The 17,897-nt window shown below is 40.9% G+C and overlaps 1 protein-coding gene across 15 annotated transcripts in view; it reads left to right on the plus strand.

Annotated features, from left to right (window-relative positions):
* Positions 1-17,897, plus strand: part of AFF1 (ALF transcription elongation factor 1) — a 196,929-nt gene that overhangs the window by 59,052 nt on the left and 119,980 nt on the right. Inside the window, exon 1 of one of the 15 annotated variants that reach the window (XM_055589043.1) lies at positions 5,744-6,579. The exons of 13 other annotated variants lie outside the window; for them this stretch is intronic. In XM_055589043.1, the coding sequence (XP_055445018.1) occupies positions 6,509-6,579 (71 nt within the window). In that variant the 5' untranslated portion in view covers positions 5,744-6,508. Of the gene's footprint in view, positions 1-5,743; positions 6,580-17,897 lie in introns of those variants that run through there. One more of the 15 variants, XM_055589042.1, reaches the window with a different exon arrangement.

Below are 17,897 nucleotides of genomic sequence, written 5' to 3' on the forward strand. Positions count from 1 at the left end.
TACTGTGAATAACATTATTTCATTCTTTTTAAAGGCTGAGTAACATTCCATTACACACGCACACACACCACATTATACATATACACACAGGGGCTTCCCAGGTGGCGCTAGTGGTAAAGAACCTGCTTCCAGTGCAGGAGACATGAGACATGAGTTTGATCCCTGGGTTGGAAAGATCCCCTGGAGAAGGGCATGGCAACCCACTCCAGTATTCCTGCCATGAGAGTCCCATGGACAGAAGAACTAACAGGCTTCGGTCCACAGGGTCGAAAAGAGCCAAACACGACTGAAGTGACTTAGCACACATGCGTGCACGCACATACATACATATACACACACCACATCTTTATCCATTCCCCTGTTGATGGATTTTAAAGTCGCTTCTATGTCTTGACTATGGTAAACAGTGCTGCTATGAACATCGGGGTGCATGTATCTTTTTGGGCCGTGTTTTACAAATGGTGAATACACATTGTCTTCACTTATAGCTGGAATGTGGTTCAAGCTCACTTAGACATTGTGTTTGTGGGGCTGTGTCTCTCCGACATCCAGAGAGAGAACAGATGGAGAAGATTGCAAGTCTTCTTGGATTTCTGGAAACCCTCAAGCTGGGCCCCGCTGCCCAAGCAGTGCTAATAGAAAAGGAGCCATCACCTGCAATGCACAGTCTGGGGCAGTGACATCCTGTCCATGTGCCTCTTGCTGCACCCGTTGGTTTTTGAAACAATTAATTTAGATTCTTGGACTCACTGGATCTAAACATTAATAGCTCAGCTTGTTCTAACCACAATAGTTTCATTGTGCGCTGCTTAAATAATTTGTTTTCTGTTGTTTTTTGAGTAGAAGAGGTAGATGGAAACTTAGATGAAGTTGCATTTTGTAGCACTGGATGGTGTATGACTAATTTTTCATGTATATTTCTTCTCTGTAGTCAGCTCCTTAAGATACTGTCTCATATTTTTAGTGTCCCCTGCATAAGCTAGAAGTACTTTGAACAAAGGAGAGACTACTTAAGTATCTTCTGGCTTCTGAACTTTCATCAGTTAAGGTTGCATAATTCTCTCCTTCACTTTAAAGCAGAAAGTACCAAATTGATTGTTTTGTTTTGCTTTGTGTTATGTCTTCTGCTAGATATGGAAGACATTTACTGAATGAAAGGTCAGTTGCCTAAGTTTTAAAAGTTAGATTTTGGGTCAGTATTTTGAGAACGTCAAATATATGGTTTGCCTTTTCAGAATTGTGGAGAAAGGCAGTTACTTAAAAGTACAAGGTTGTTAAAGCAGAGCATACTCTATGCCTCCTCTCTCAGATCAGTGTGTGCAGTTCTTGGGAATCTGTAAGCAGAGCAGATACATTGATGATACTTCCTGTGAGAATTGTAACAAACTTGCTTCCTTTAATGTGAAATAGTTACAGACTGTGGCTTTAGTTTCCAAATTCTGCCCTAAAGCTCTTAGAAACTGTTTTCATAGACCTATATAGCCTGGCCCACCATCTTTTGTGGACTGGTAAACCCTATGATGGGTAGGGGAAGGTATAAAATCCTATCAGTTTGTAGATCTATCCTTTTCTATGAGGATTAGCTTGCCTTATATTGAGGAATGTGTTGATGGGTAAAAGAGAAAAGAGGGCTTTGTCTGATTCTTCATCTCTGCTAACCCTTTCATTGAAGCAGTCCCTGAATATTAGAAAGGAATATATATGTATCTTCAACTACCGGTAGGGATTAACTGGTTTTAAATGCACCTCGCGCTACCTGAGAAGCCCTGGTCTGTTCTCCCCGCCCCCACCTCCAGGGTAGGGTGGGCTGGAGTGCTCCAATGAGATTGGGGGAGTTGAACTTGCTTCTTTAGTGGCTGAGAGCATCTCAAAAAAAAAAAAAAGTTTTCAGACAAACTGCAAAAGGAAATTAGGTTTAGTGAACTCTCCCACAGGTTTTTTGTTTGAATTTGCCTAAAGTTAATGACGTTTAAAAAAAAAAAAAAAAACAGAGGAAAGTCAGATTGTTCCCAAGATTATTATGAAGCTGGTTTTTGGTGGATCTCTGACTCTGGCGGGGAAAGTTTTCCCTTGCAAAAGGCAGGGCCCTTAAACTGGTATGGAACCAGTTTTGCCCCATCCTCTGCCCCCACCCCCGATTTATGAGCTTTGTAAAGATTACCTTGGAAGAAAATTCATGAAAGCAAAAAAACTCTGATTAAATATGAGCAAATATCAAAGAAGAATGGTGTTTTGGAAAGTGCAGTTCAAGGAAGTGATTTCAAGAGGGAAATAATTTATGCGGTATTTTGCCCCAGTGAACGCCTTCATTTTTTCCCTCATGACACCACTGTAAACTGTGTCCTGGACAGAAAAGAGACAGACAGGTCCCTTAAGTGATTTCCTTCTAGTTCATCCTGAGAGCCCAACTGAGCTTCCTGGCTCAGACGACAGGTTCTACCATGATGAAGGTGGTAGGAGAATTGAGTCTTTTTTTTAAAATCAGCTGATTTATGGGGATCTTCTTTGGCAAAATGGACTCAAGCGGTCTCACCAGAGTTAGGGGATTCCATACTGTACCATGAAAGGGTGTTCACTAACTGGTTCTATACCATTTTGAAAATGGAATTCAGTGAATGCTTCATTTAAGCAACTTAAATGTCAAATATATTCATTATCTTAATCATCAATAAGAGAGATCACCCTTATCTGGGTACTGTCCCTTGTTTTGAGCATGGGAATCTATGTATTTACTTAATAGTTGTAAAATGGAGAAAGTATAAAGCTGGTTCGTTTCATAACTGCTTTGAGTTGTGACATACAACTTGATTGCTTCTAAATATCTGAACTTAGTTTTCTGTTAGCAAAGTTCTCCATTTCATTTTCTTCCCGAGATAGGACGATAAATGTATTTCCAAAATCTGTCCTCTGAAAGGGGAAGTCCTGTACGTTGACATGGTGGTGAGAAAGGCCTACCAACTACAGTGTATTCTGACTTTACCTTCCGTACCAGTTGGAAATACAGTCGGCACCCTGAGGACAACTTTTCTTGGCTCAGAAGTACAAACATACCAAGCTTGGGTGTCATTACCTCTCTGTTGTGGTTCATTTTATTGATACGGGTTGGGTGCATAACTTTTACGGCTTAAATGGTTACCTATCCTTTTTCCTTCAGAGAAAAAAACTGGGGGGAGCCAGATTGTAGTATTTTAGCTTTGCTTCAGATTGTTCTTCATTATATTTTTAAAAAGTTATTTATTTCTGGCTGTGCTGGGTCTTCGTTGCTGTGTGCAGGCTTTCTTTACTTGGCAGCAAGCAGGGGCCGCTCGCTAGGTGCGGAGCACGGGCTCTAGGCAGCAGGTTTCAGTGGTTGTAGCTGCAGGCTCCGCAGCATATGGGATCTTCCCATGGCAGGTATCGAACCCGTGTCCCCTGCTTTGGCAGGCATATTCTAATCCACCGTGCCACGAGGAAAATCCCCCTTCATTCATTTTTGTACGAATGTAAATGTGTTCCTTTGCTCGAAATAAAAAAGCAATTAGAACACAAAATAATATGTTGCTCGAGTATGTCTGTCGCAGATGACGTTTAGCAGTAGGCCCTGGGGGAGGGAGGTGGATAAGATTTATAACTTTTGGTGTTAATGCCCTTGGAGACCCAAAAGTAAAAATTAACTTTAATAACCATCCCAGCGCTGACTTTTTGTGTCTTGGCAGCGATCAGTGTTGAGAATCCCGCCCCTGTGCAAACTTTCCCCTTTTCCTATCTACCCATAGCGAGTTAAAGCTTAACCTGAGGGCCACAAAGCCAGCCAACTTAATATCCTGCGAGTCTTTTTCTCTGGTGAACGTCTGTTGTTTTCTTGCGTTGGTTTATTGGCTTCTCTTTTAATTTAACCAGATTGGAACTCCTGTCGGGTTCTTAAGGCTGTTACTCAAAGCAGTAATTTGATGTCAGATTTAATATATTAAGAGGAAATCCCAGTAGTGACATCTTGTCAAAAGGAACCGCAGCAAACAGAAGGGGGAATAGATTGTATTTCTATTGACAGCTAAATTGTCTTGATTTGGGGATTAGGTGTCGTGTTTCCAGAGGGACACCCACAGTTCCCCCACGTCCTGAAAGTACCAAGGATTGTCCTTCCTCCCCCATGGCTCATGTGATGGTGAACTCCTGGAGGCCTGTGGGCCACTTGATCCTTTGTTTGGGTGGGCCAGGGAGAGTTCAGGAGATGACTCTTGAGTCACTGGCTTGCCGGTGTTTTACCCACAAAGGATCTTGCCTTTCTTTCCAGTATTGCTTACCACTCAATTGGGCAATGAAACAAATAAAAGTGAAGGAATATTTTAGGGGCAGGGTGGTTATATTAAGCTCAAGGTTCTCAAACCGGACTAGACACAAGAAGCACCACGAGAGCTTCTGAACAGGCAGATTCTACACTCCCCCCACCCCCACCCAGAGATTCCTAGTGGGTAGGTCCAGGGTTGAGCTTGGGTAGAGGAGCCCTGCTGGGTCTGAGGCCAGAGGGTCACCTACCACTCTTGGTGAAATCAGGTGTGTGTGAGAGAGATATAGTGTCATATAAACTATATCATGCAATGCCGTTACATTCTGATTTAATATATGTTCATCGGTGCACGTGTTCCTCCTTCCCCCCCAATGAAATAGACAAGAGGTTGGTACAGAAGGAAGATGTCTACTTTTATAAATTTACATATCAATTACAAATTCTATGAGTTCAAATGTCCAAATGCACCTATATTTAAAACACGAAAAGGGAGATACCAAGAAGCAACCTCCAATGTTTGCTCAAGCCGAGCTTTCCCAAGAATTACTTCTTAAGGACCTGGTTACCTAATCAACCCTTTCATGTCTACTCTGGGCTCCCTCCCAAAATTGCTAACTCCATGCCCCCACCCCTGTCCCCTGTCAGGTGGCAGTTGTTTTTGGTCCCAGGGAAAAAGTTACAACTGAGTCAGTTGTACAAGTGAGTCAGTCAATCACATCCCAACTTTTGAAACTGAAATAAAAGTTTGTTTTTTTCTCCCCCCCCACCCCCACTCTTTTAAGCAAGAGCATTGTCTAGGTGTTGAGCAAAGAATCTGCAACAAAAATTTTTAAATGGAACTCCTCTGGAAAGTAAATGTTAAAATTACAGCAGAAGTCAGTTCCTGTAACAAAATTCAGGAAACGCTTTCTGGTATGTGGGTGTTGGAACTTTTCAATTCTTGGAACTTTCCTTCAGGAAACTGTCCTGTCAAAAGCAGAGCAGTCGATAAAAATATGAAGCTCAATTCACAAAGTGTTGTGCAGTGTAATTAAATTTTGATGTGGGGCATATGTTTTGGTGGTGGTGCAAGAGCTGAGACAGTCCTGTGGCTTTCATCCTGGGTAGCTGTGCATCTGGGTAACTTGCTAAATGATTTTCCTCTCCCCATTCTCTTTGCTTTAAAAATACAGGTGTACCTGATTTTCTCGGGATGTGAATTTATGGAAAGTGGTATAAAATTAACCAGTTCCCATTGTTTTGTGTGAAAGTATGAAACTATCCAGCTTTGTAGGCATTATATATTTTTGTCTCATGATTGACAAAGTAATATATATGTTTTTTTACCTTCAGTATTTCTAAGTGAGATGACCTGCCTAGTAAGGTGGTAACTTTAGCACTGATAAAAATTTGAGTTCATGATCTTAGGATTTTAAGGTTTTTTTTTTTTTTTTTTTAAAGGAAAATAGCTTCTTGCTGAGTTAATAGACCATTTGAAAATAGGATTTTTTTTTTTGATTAAAAATACTTATTGATTCAAAGTTCTAGACTGTAAAACAGGAGCTCAAACTCTCATTTTATGTTTTTTTCTGAGTAATTTTGACATAGCCTTTACATTTTTAGTAATTCCATTTTTCTGTTATTCTTTTATAGTCTGTATATCTGCCTTTCTCTCTCAACTCCCTCTTAGAGTTCAGGCATACTTGTGCTAGTGCTTCATTTAAAAAAAAACAGGCTGTGTGAATACAAACTTTGTACCACATGGAAAAAATCAGGCAGCAACATTTACAAACATTAGGATACTTAAAGGGTAGGAGGAAACCCAGTATGTTTCACAATGAGGCTCTGGTACCTGAAGATGTAGAGACGAATAAACAGTATGGTCTGTGTCGCTTGGTTTCAGTAAACTTCAGAGTAAACCAATTAAACTTAATTTTTGTTTTTGAGTTGAAACTGCCTGGAAGACAAAAAGCCCTAGGTGGGAAGTCATAAAAGATTGAATTTGATAATTTCTATCATATTGCTGGTAATGTAGGAGTTTTGTTTTAACCCTCATGACAGGGACCTGTTCTTACAAACATCTTACAAACATATTTTAACAGTCCTGTTTTTCTGAGGATTAACTGGAAATCATTGGATTTACTTCATGTGAGTTTAATTTGTGGGCTTTTAAAAGTCTTGACAGTTGTCATGATTAGCCTAGAATGAAACTTGGTTTCTATTTGAGGTTACCCATAATTCTGTGGTGAAATCCCTAAGCTAATGGTATTATCTATTATTTTAAAGACCAAAGTAGAAGCTTCTCCACTCCTTTTGGTCTTCTGGGTATCGTGGTAAGTGACTTTTTTTTTTTTTTTACAAATGGATAGGGGTTAGCTTTAATCCAGACATGTTCACTGTCACCCAGATCTTTTATCTCCCACATTACTTCTCATTTTATGGATGCTTCTTCCGAGCCCAAGGTCCCCCCCCACCCCGGTCTCTTTACCATTTTGAGGCATATAATGCAGATCCTAAAAGTTGGCCTTTTCAAGCGATTTTTAATTCTTTTACTGAATAATGCAATTATCTCTTTAATCAATTTTAGAACATTTTATCTCCCCTCATGCCCCATCCAACCATTAATCCACTTTTTGTCTGGGTATACGTTTGCCTTTTGTGGGTGCTTCATGTGCATGGAACCTTGCCTTTTTTTGCACCTGGCTTTTTTTCACTCATGGAATTTTTTGAAGTTTCTCTGTGGCATAGCGGGTGTCAGGAGCTCTGTCCTTGCTGCATGATTCATTCCATTGTGTGCATAGGATAGACTTGTTTGCGGCGTTTTGCCTTTTTTTGTTTTTTGGTGGGGGCGGGGTACTTGAATAATGCTGCTCAGAGTATTTGCAGGTCCTTTGTGTAGATTGTTTTTCTTGTTTAGGAGTGGAATTGTTGGGTCTTATGACAGTGTTGTGCTTAACTTTTTGGAGAAACCACCAAACTGATTTTCAAAATACATGCTCACCCATAGCCCATTCATTCAATTTTTTGTGAGTTATGTACTCTTCATGGTCTGTTGTGGTTGTGGCTGTGAAAGTAGTGGTTCTGAGATGTGATCAGTTTTGCATTTGATTATTAGGAAATGTTTAAAATTTATATATGACTTAAAACTACAACTTTTTTTTTCTATAAAGAAATCCCTTTGGTATTTCTTAAATTGATTGGGCTATTTGCGAAGAGTTGACTCATTGGAAAAGACTGATGCTGGGAGGGATTGGGGGCAGGAGGAGAAGGGGACGACAGAGGATGAGATGGCTGGATGGCATCACTGACTCGATGGACATGAATCTGGGTGAACTCTGGGAGTTGGTGATGGACAGGGAGGCCTGGCGTGCTGCGATTCATGGGGTCGCAAAGAGTCGGACACGACTGAGCGACTGATCTGATCTGATCTGATTTGTAAAAGAAACTTATCAAGGAATGTTTCATTTCAGTCGCTCAGTCGTGTCCAACTCTTTGCAACCCCATGGACTGCAGCACGCCAGGCTTCCCTGTCCATCACCAACTCCTGGAGTTTGGTCAAACTCATGTCCATTGAGTTGGTGATGCCATCCAACCATCTCATCCTCTGTCATCCCCTTCTCCTCCTGCCTTCAATCTTTGCCAGCATCAGGGTCTTTTCCAGTGAGTCAGCTCTTCACATTAGATGGCCAAAGTATTGGAGTTTCAGCTTCAGCATCAGTCCTTCCTATGAATATTCAGGACTGATCTCCTTTAGGATGGACTGTTTGGATCGCTTTGCAGTTCAAGGGACTCTCAGAGTCTTCTCCAACACCATAGTTCAAAAGCATCAATTCTTTGGTGCTCAACATTCCTTTTTTTTTTCCTCCAGTATGAAAAGGAATGTTGAAAGAAAACCAAATTTAAAGCATCAGCTGTTGCTAAAATTGCAGAAGAAAGTTCCAACCCACAACTCAAATATCACACATATGTAATATAGGATATATGTTATATATAAATATATATATATATCAAATATGCAATAAAGGATAAATATGTACCCTTTCTTTCATAACTACAAAATGGCCCTAGAAGTTGTTACTTCAGTGCACTTAGTAAAAAAAAAAACAAAAAACATTCAGGCAGAAATTAGCTTGTCTTATTTAGTACACCCTCACATGCAAAGATATGTTAATGAAATGAAGCTTCTGGAAATTATTAGAATTGGGTTCCTGCCAGGAAAGATGGTGACTGCGTGCCTTCAGTTGATGGTGTGCTCCAGCCTTCTAGAAAAGATAGACCTATTTTACAACAGAAATATTTCATGACATGCTCCAAAGTTGTCTGTATGTGCATGTGTGATGGTAGTGACAGCTGTTCTGGGAAAACAAAAACAAAAAGAGCTATGAGGCCCTGCTTCATTGGCTGCTGCGTGGCTGCTTTGACTGAATGAATTTGCCTGGTGTGTTTTTCTGCTTTGGAGGCATCAGTGCATTATGGGATGTTATCAGAATTCACTGCTTCTGAGTATTAATTTATTAATAAGTAATCTGCTTAAAGATTGTGTGTGTGTGTGTGTGTGTGCGCGCGCGCGCGCGCGCGTGCGTATGCATGCGCTCAGTAGCCTCCGACTCTTTTGCGACCCCGTGGGCTGCAGCCGTCCAGGTTCCTCTGTCCATGGGATTTCCCAGGCAAGAATACTGGAGTGGGTTGCCATTTCCTTCTCCAGGGAAATCTTCCTGAAGGCATTGAGCCCTCAACTCTTGTGTGGTCCTGCACTGGCACGTGGACTCTTTACCACTGCGCCACCTGGGAAGCCCACTTAAAGATTATCTGTCAGTATTAATAGCTTAGTGACTGTGGCCAATTCCCATGCATGGACAGCGCTTTTAACGTTGGTTCTCTGTGTCCTGAATTGATGGAGCCTCACTGTTCACTCCAAGCCAGCATTGTGTGAGCAGGGCCCTGTGTTGCTTCAGACAGATGAGGATCTCCCTTCCCGCAGGAAGACAGAAGATCAGCAAACTGGCTGCAGAGCAACAGCAAACTCTGTTAGGTGCTATGACAGAAACCGAGCCAGGCCGGAGAATAAGGGAGTGTGGGCAACTTGGTCCCATGTGGGCTGTGAAGACCTTCAAGGAAGTTAACCTGAAATGGAGAAAATGCAAATCATGACAAGTTAGAATTAATTGTCCTTTCAGAATGTGCATGCAAATAAGTGACGCTGGTGAGGAGGATGGCATTTTTAAAACAGGGCAAGTATGGTTTTAGGAAATAATCATCATGGAGCAGTTTCTCAAAATAAAATTTGGTTGTGAATTAATTCTATCAAAACTCAGCCCTGTTTTTTTTTCTTTTTTTTTTTTTAATTTTATTTTAGTGAAGGCAAAATGAGTTCCATAACAATGTAACTTGAACTTTAAAAACAGAGATTATGTTTTCTAAGACTTTGCGTTAGTTAGTGCATACATATAAACAAATTAAACATACGGAAACAGAAACCTTCAAGGACGTTTTCTTGGTTTGGAAGCCATCAAACAAAGGATGTAGTCCCAGCTCAGTGAGGACAGTCATCAGGGAATGAAGATGTAGACTGTAAGAAGGCTGTTTTAATAAGGTCAATCTACAAAGCATCGTTCTATACATGTGAAAGGCTGTTATGGGGAGTGGGGTGAAAGATGGCCTCCATATCTGTCAAAAACAGATCTTGAAGAAGTAATCTGTATATATTAAGTTTAAGCAAAGCCCAGGAATGAGCTTGTCATTGAAGTTAATTAAACATGAAAATACAGTAGGAGGTGGTGTTCTTTTAGTTTATATAAAGAAATAGATAATCCTCTACCTTGGCTATTTTAGGAAGTACCAGATGGTTTTAAGTACCTTTTTCTCAAGGGATTCTGTGGCTTCTTTAAAAAAAAAAAAAAAGTGATCACAACAAACAACTAGAGGAACTGAAAGCTCTTACCCTCTGCATGCGTCAGGGCTCTATTTAATTATGTAGAGTTACTTCAAGGATCCTAGATTCATCGTCACCTCATCTCTCTTGTACCTCCATTTTATAGTTACTTTATATAACTTTCATACATGCATTCATTTCATGTATTTAGCTGTAGACCTTCTGTGGCGTAATAGATGGTAATTTTATGACTGTATTGTGAACATGTGAAAAGAAGGTATATTCGTATTTTCAGGGTCCAGAGTTATATATGGGTTTGCACATTACGTCTATTTTCCATTATTTCTATACTCTTTGTCCATTTATTCTGCTGTGGACTGAGAGATGAATAAAGTCTCATACAATTAGAGAGTTTCTGTTTCTCCTACCATCTTCTTAAGTTTCTGCTCTACAAATGTGGATGCAGTGCTTTCGTTGCATGAATATTCACAGTTGTTCTGTTTCATTTTAGATCACTCCCCTTGAAGGTATTAGTTTTTTATAGATACTTCCAGAAAGTTTCTTTTGAGTATCAGTGACATTTTGTGAAAATAAAAGATGTATCTTTATTTACATTTTTCATTCCTGTATATTTTATTTTGGTTTAAGGAGTGGGAGGGGTGGTCCAGCCCACTCCTGTTCCACCTTCCTGCCCTCAGACGAAACATTTTGTTCTCTGTTCAAGAACCACCGTCATCTCAATGACTGTACCTTTATAATGTGTTTTGGTACGTGATGGAGCTGGTCTCCTTTCTTTACCCATTCATGCTTTCAGAATTTTCATGAATATTTTCTCATGTATATTTTTCAAGATCAACTCGAGTAGTTTGTCAAAAACTGGTAGTTTTTAGTAGGAAGACTTCCTAGCAAACTTATAAAGCCTCATCCTGTTTTTCAGAAGGATTAAAGTTTTAAACAGGATTTCTGTGTTCTTTGTAGATTTTCACGGAATGGAAAAAAAAAGGTAGGTTTGAGTGCCAGGGACTCGTGAATCATCAGCCAGACACCACTCATTCATCTTGGAGACATTTGGGAAATCCTGAATGCCTCAGTTTCTCCAGAAAGAAGTGAAAACATGCATTTGTTTCTTCAGGAATGAATGTATTATTAGTGTAACTCTCAGTGGAATCTTATTTCTGTAGGTGATTTACATCTGGCTCTGGGCAGAAGGGGTATTCTGCCGTCTCTGTTTTGCTGTGGATAGCATCTCACTTTCTAGCAGTTTTTGGTCTTTCACTTTTCCTAGTCCATAATAGATATAATTTAGGCACTTTAAAATCTTTTTGAAGTTCAGTAAAGTAAAAGCAACATTTTTTTAAAGTTAACTATAATTAAAATGAGAGAAATATCTTTCTTAAATCTCAAGAGCTTGACCAAATTTCTTCTTGGTGTTCCTTTTCAGCTTTTTCTTTACACCTTAAATGTTTTCACATAATCGAATTATTCTTTGTATACATCTGATAAGTGATTTATTCAACATACAGTGGAAAAGATGATGAGATTGGGGTTACTTTAGGCTGTTGTGATTTTTGAGATTGTCATTTTTCTCTTAAATTTGAGAAGGAACAGATAAAGACTTTCAGATCTTCTATGCTTAGAAATGCTATGCTAAGAATACATTTTAAAAAGCTGAAGATAGCCCAGTTAACATTGACTACAACAAGGTTTTATTTTATATGTTGTGCTACGAGCCGAGGTAGGAATGGAGGTATTGACACTGCCACTTTGGTTTAATGGCTGTTCCGGCCTGTTCATGGTTCTGGTTATGGAAATTACCCTGAACACCATGTTTATGAACTTCACTCATTTGTGTTTGCTTACCAGACTGTCGTAGTTGAAGAGCTAGTATAGCGCACAAACTTGTAATAATTGATGACCCCTTGTGGGATTTTTTTTTTTTTTTTTCTATTCACATTTGCAGATACTGGTCATGCATGCTCACACAGAACCCAAATATTACCTCAGTAGAAGTTGGAATCATACATGCAGGCTGAAATCATTAGTTCTAAGCATGCTTTTAAATATTAGTTTGAAAAATTGCCTTTTTTGTTTTTTCTTATCAATCTCATTTTAAAATCAATAAGAAAATAAACAGATTTTTGACAATTGCCTTTAACTTTGTAAGTCTTAAACAAATTCATTTAAGTATATAGGAATGGAAAATGCAGATATATTTTTATGGAATTCCTTTCAAAACTGTGCCCAAACCATGGGACAGTAAGAGTCACTGTAATTACTCATTTACTTGAGGAAAACATTTCTGATTTATTTCAGAAATGACTTTTTTCCACTGTATTTTCATAGTTGAGCTGATAAGAGTGAGTGGTTATTTCAGTAGGTATTGGGAGTTTTTTTTTTAAAAAGCATAGATAGTTTCCTTATTATTAACTGCTTTTCTCCCCAAAATGTGTTTGGAACAGAAAAAGCAGCAGGAACAGTGATGAAACTCATGTGATGAAGGTTAAGCCCCCAGGCTGAACCCAGTGTTTCTTCACTCATGCTGCCAGAATGTCAAGCATTTGGAACAATCATGGAAAACAGTGCAGCTGATGAAACGAAACATACAAACCATGCTTGAATAGGGTGGTTTATCCTAGACTCCAGTTAGGTTTTTGTTTGTCTGTTTTGGCAGGAGGGAGGAGCGGTATAAGGGATCTTTGAGTTCAGTGTCGGAGGCAGGGGGAGAATGTGGGAAAAAATGAATTATCTTGGGAGCATTCCTGTCGGTAAACTTGGACACTTTGAAGGATAGAGGCTTTATGTATAGTTCTGGTGTGTGATAATAACAGTCATTTATTCTGTTATGTTCTGAGGCTTCCCAGGTTATGCTAGTGGTTAAGAACCCACCTGCCAATGCCGGAGATGTAAGAGATGCAGGTTCAATCCCTGGGTCAGGCAGATCTCCTGGAGGAGGGCAGGGCAACCCACTCCAGTATTCTTGCCTGGATAATCCCATGGACAGAGGACCCTGGTGGGCTACAGTCTATAAGGTTGTGAAGAGTTGGACATGACTGAGCGACTAACACATGGATGTACATGGTCTGAGCCAGGAATTTTGCATATTTGAGATCATTGCATCTGTATGGCAGAGATGTACACAGATGTACACAGATCCTGTTGCACAGATGAAAAAACTGAGGCTAGTGGAGATTCATTCATTGACTGACCCTGGTCACCCAGCAAGTGACTGCCTCTACAGAGCTCCTCCAGACTTCCAGGATAACTGTCTTTATCCTCACACACTTATCCATACTGCCAGTGTTCCTTGGTTTACTAATGGAACAAAAGATGGATGGAAAAAGTGGAACACGATTGTATGTGTCTTTTTTTTTTTTTTTTTATGAACTGTGACTCTGAAACAGGAAAAGGGAGGGAGAATAGGGAAACACGGTATTTGTAAAATTCCTATCAGGGTGATGAAATGTGCAAAAGAAATTTGAGGTCAGTCTGCCCTAATAGCACCGTTTTCCTCACAGCTTGGTCTTGCCCCATGGGGGATTTAGACAGAGACAATGCAACCGTTTGAAGTTGTGGGGTGTTTGTAACTCAGGGAACTCCTGTAGGATTTGGAAGGGGAGATACATGTGGGTGGAACCTTCGTGGATAAAATGTGAAGCCTTATGAGAAACTCACTGTGAGTGAAACAGACACCCTTCTGCCTCTTTTTAGTATGAAATGCGTGGACCTGCTTGCCCCTGCTTCTCACGCCATCCTTGGGTTGTCCTTGTTTTCTCCTGTTTCTACCTGTTCTGGGGAATGTTTTCGGCTCTAGGGACCATTGTATCATGTTTAATTGAATGATTTTACTTTCTGCTATTTGCCAGGCACTGGGCTAAGCACTAGGTATGCCTTGTTGCTTAGTCGCTAAGTCATGTCCGACTCTTTGTAGCCTTCCAGGTTCCCCTGTCCAAGGAATTTTCCAGGCAAGAATACTGGAGTGGATTGCCGTTTCTTTCTCCAGGGAGATCTTCCCAATCCAGGGATTGAACGCTACTCGCCTGGTTGGGAGGCTGATTCTTTAACAATGGGCCACCTTGCTTTTTATGTACGCATCAGGTAACTGAATGCCTAAAACAGTCCTAAACCTTTGTATAGTTATCTCCATCTTAAAGAAGAGGAACCAGAGCTTAGTGATTGTGACTTTCTCTGTTGAAAGTAGCTAGTCATGACAGTCTCGAAGGTGCCAGTCATAAATGCAGCTGTTAGTTAGGAAAGATCTGTTTGTTTTCGGTATGCTTTCTCAGTAGAAAAGTAAGACAGTAACTTGGGGTCTCTCTCCATTCTCTTGAGCAGTGGCTCTCAATGTAAGGGAGAAAGGGAAAGAAGGGTATTGAGGGTCTTTTACCACCCCTCGCTGCCCCAGGGGTATTTGGCGGTTTCTGGAAACATATTTGATCCTCTTAGGCTGTGCTACCTACCATCTTCTGAGATAGAGGCAGAGGACCCTGCTAACCTTCCTACAATGCACAGGACAGCCACCACGACGAAGAATGACTTGGCTCAGAATGTCGATAGTGCCGTGGTGGAGGATCCCTCCTCTGCAGGGCCCCCTTAGTGCATAGATCTGGGGGTACTTGTGATTCAGCGAGCACCTTAGGCTATAATCAGACTCCAGCTCATTCGATGCTGGCCCCAAATGGGAGTTGTTTGGCCTGTTTGGGACACAGTGCACAAGACCCTGCTGAGTACTGGGTGGATTACACTGTCCTGTGGAAAAGGGAGAAATGGTCAGGCTTCTCACAGAAGTTCAGAAAATGGAAGAAACACTTGTGAGTGTGGGAAGGAGAAGATTTGTTGAAACGGGCTATGGTGCCGGCAAGGGCTTGGGTGGCTCCAGGTTGCAAATTAGGGAAGTGTCCACCCGAGTGGATAAAGAACATAGTCTTCTTAGGCTGGAGGTACACCTGGGAGGTGTTTTCAGGCTTCTTTCTTATCCACTTGAGTGCTCTGTTTACTATGCAGTTTAGCGGTCATTAATTCACTGAGTCCTCATATTAATCTTAGGGAACTGCCGCTATCATTAGCACCATCCCTTTTAACAACCGATGGAGCTGAGACTCAGAGAGGTTAAATGACTTCCCCAAAGGAGCACAGCTAGGAAGTGGCAGAGCCCAGTCTGAACCCCACGAACTCCAGAGACCATGCTCTTAACCAGCTTACTATGCCAGTCACCAGAGTATTCCATCCGGTCGTGTATTGCTCAGCCTCCTCTTTGCCTTCCCCCAATTCAGCAAAGCCGTGGTCCCTGTTTGGAGTCCTTGAGTGGCCAGACTTTGAGTTGCTCTATAGCTGGAGGTGGTAGAGAAGTCAGAGATGCTCAGGGCCCATTAGCAGAGAACTAAGGTGAGCCTTTTCAAGGAGCAAGGAAAAAGTTCCAAGTGACTTGAGCCTCAGTGTATCTGGCAGAGATGTGATTGATTGCAGCAGCGTTTTGAATTAGTTCACGGGGAAAAAAATATACAGAAAGGGAGATTGGTAGGTATAAGGTAACAAACCACCTATTGTATTACAGATTCAATTGTGTAAAATGCATTTCTAAAATACGGGCCTTTTGTACTTTAGATATCAAACATAACTCAAACTAGATAAAATAGAACCATAGAATCAACTCAAACTGGGTAAAATAGAACCGTAGAATCAAGACCTCTTTAAAACCCAAAGCTTTCTGGCTTGGTAATTTTGTAGGGAAGGACTTGCAAGAGAAACACTGAAATATGAAGAAGGAAATGTGATTATGGGGTTTCATTTATAGGCACTACATCAGTACATGAAGAAATAGGACAAGAATCAAAGATTAACTTTCCAAAACCTCCAAACAGCCTAGTTCTCAAGTCAGGAAAGTCAACTTTTTTTTTTTTTTTTTTTTCTTTTAAAGTTGAAGATGGGAGGAGGGAGGCAGGAAAGGTGATTGTCTATACCGTGGTTCCTGGGAGACCACCCTGAAAGCTTTGCAGATGGGAGCCATGGAAGCCAAAACTTACTCCTGCAAATGGTGTGTGTATTTCTGCTGGATCGCTTGTCGTTTCTCAGTAGAGGCAGAGGCCAGGGCCTGCCTCCGAAGGAGAGAAAAAAGGCTGCGCTCAGTGTGCTTGCGAAGACGGCAGCATGCGCACAGACGCCCAAGCTGTTTCAACTCCGTTCACAGCAGAGAGAGTTCTGTGTCTCACAAGCTCAGGACCACGCTTTAGTTCTTTTCCTTCCAGAGTCCACCATGCTATTTTTCAGATGAACGTTATGCTCCGTAAATATTCCTTTCTGATAAAACTTCAGATTGCCCCACAAGTCTCTGAACGTGTCTAATGAAACGTGGCACATGGCCAGACTCTCGGATTCTTACCATGTTTATTCACTCTTGCAGTGGTTTTTCTTAATGTTATAACAGGGGCGTTTTCAAACATTCAGAAGAGTTTAAAGAATTCCACAGTAAAAAGCCTTATTCCCAGGTTATGTTATTAACAGTTCTGCTTGCGTTCAGTTCAGTCTCACAGCCGTGTCTGACTCTTTGCCCACCCCGTGGACTACAGCACTCCAGGCTTCCCTATCCGTCACCAACTCCCGGAGCTTGCTCTGACTCATGTCCATTGAGTAGGTGATGCCATCCAACCTCCTCATCCGCTGTCGTCCCCTTTTCCTCCTGCTTTCAATCTTTCCCAGCATCAGGGTCTTTTCCAGTGAGTCATTTCTTCGCATTAGGTGGCCAAAGTATTGGAGCTTCAGCTTCATCATCAGTCCTTCCAATGAATAATCAGGGTTGATTTCCTTTAGGATTGACTGGTTTGATCTTGCAGTCCAAGGGACTCCCTGGTGTCTCAGCTGGTAAAGAATCCCCCTGCAATGCAGGAGACCTGGGTTCGATCCCTAGGTTGGGAAGATCTCCTGGAGAAGGGAGCAGCTACCCACTCCAGTATTCTGGCCTGGAGAATTCCATGGACTGTATAATCTACGGGATCATGAAGAGTCAGACACAACTGAGTGACTTCCACTTTATTGCATTACCATGTGTCTATTCATTTTTTCATGTTGTATCCATCCAATCATCTGTCTTTTGTGCTTTTTATATTAATTGCAGATATCAACATACTTTCCCCTAAATACTTTAGCTGTTATATCATTAATTCAAGTATTTATATACAGTCATTTTTCCCCCTTCTGCTACAAAACTTATATGCCACAAGATGGACAAATCTTTGCTGTCCTGGTGTGTTTTGACAGTGTGTGTGTCTGTGTCACCCAGACCCCTGTTAAGTTACAGAACTAATCTTAGGGTTAGTTTTTTCTGTGGATGTGGGAAAATGATGGGAAGATGTGTAAGTAGACACACTTCCATTTTATCTTTTCCTTCTTTCAGGGTGTCATTCCTGGTTTTTGTTTTGTCTTGTTTTGTTTTTAATTGTAAGGTGAGCTATATGTGCTTGATAGTATCTCATTTTGAGATTATTTAGGCAGCTTCTCGAGGTCTCAGACCAAAACCTTCCAGTAGGTCTTTCATTGCCTAGATTTCCTCTAAGAGTTCTCCTGGATTGTTTTATTGAGTTTCTGGGATTTTGATCCTTCTAAGATATGTTGAATATTGTTTTGAAAATGACTTCTCCCATGACTGTTACAAAATAAAATTTATTCTATGTCTGTGGCTGGGGATATGGTGACTGCTTTCCTGAAAATAAGCAAATCCTTCTTTACAGAGTTCTTTGAGCTTTTAAATCTGACTCCAAAATTATTAAAGACACTATTTTTTGGCAT

This window comes from Bubalus kerabau, chromosome 7 (genome assembly GCF_029407905.1).
Source record: "Bubalus kerabau isolate K-KA32 ecotype Philippines breed swamp buffalo chromosome 7, PCC_UOA_SB_1v2, whole genome shotgun sequence".
Classification (NCBI taxonomy): domain Eukaryota; kingdom Metazoa; phylum Chordata; class Mammalia; order Artiodactyla; family Bovidae; genus Bubalus; species Bubalus kerabau.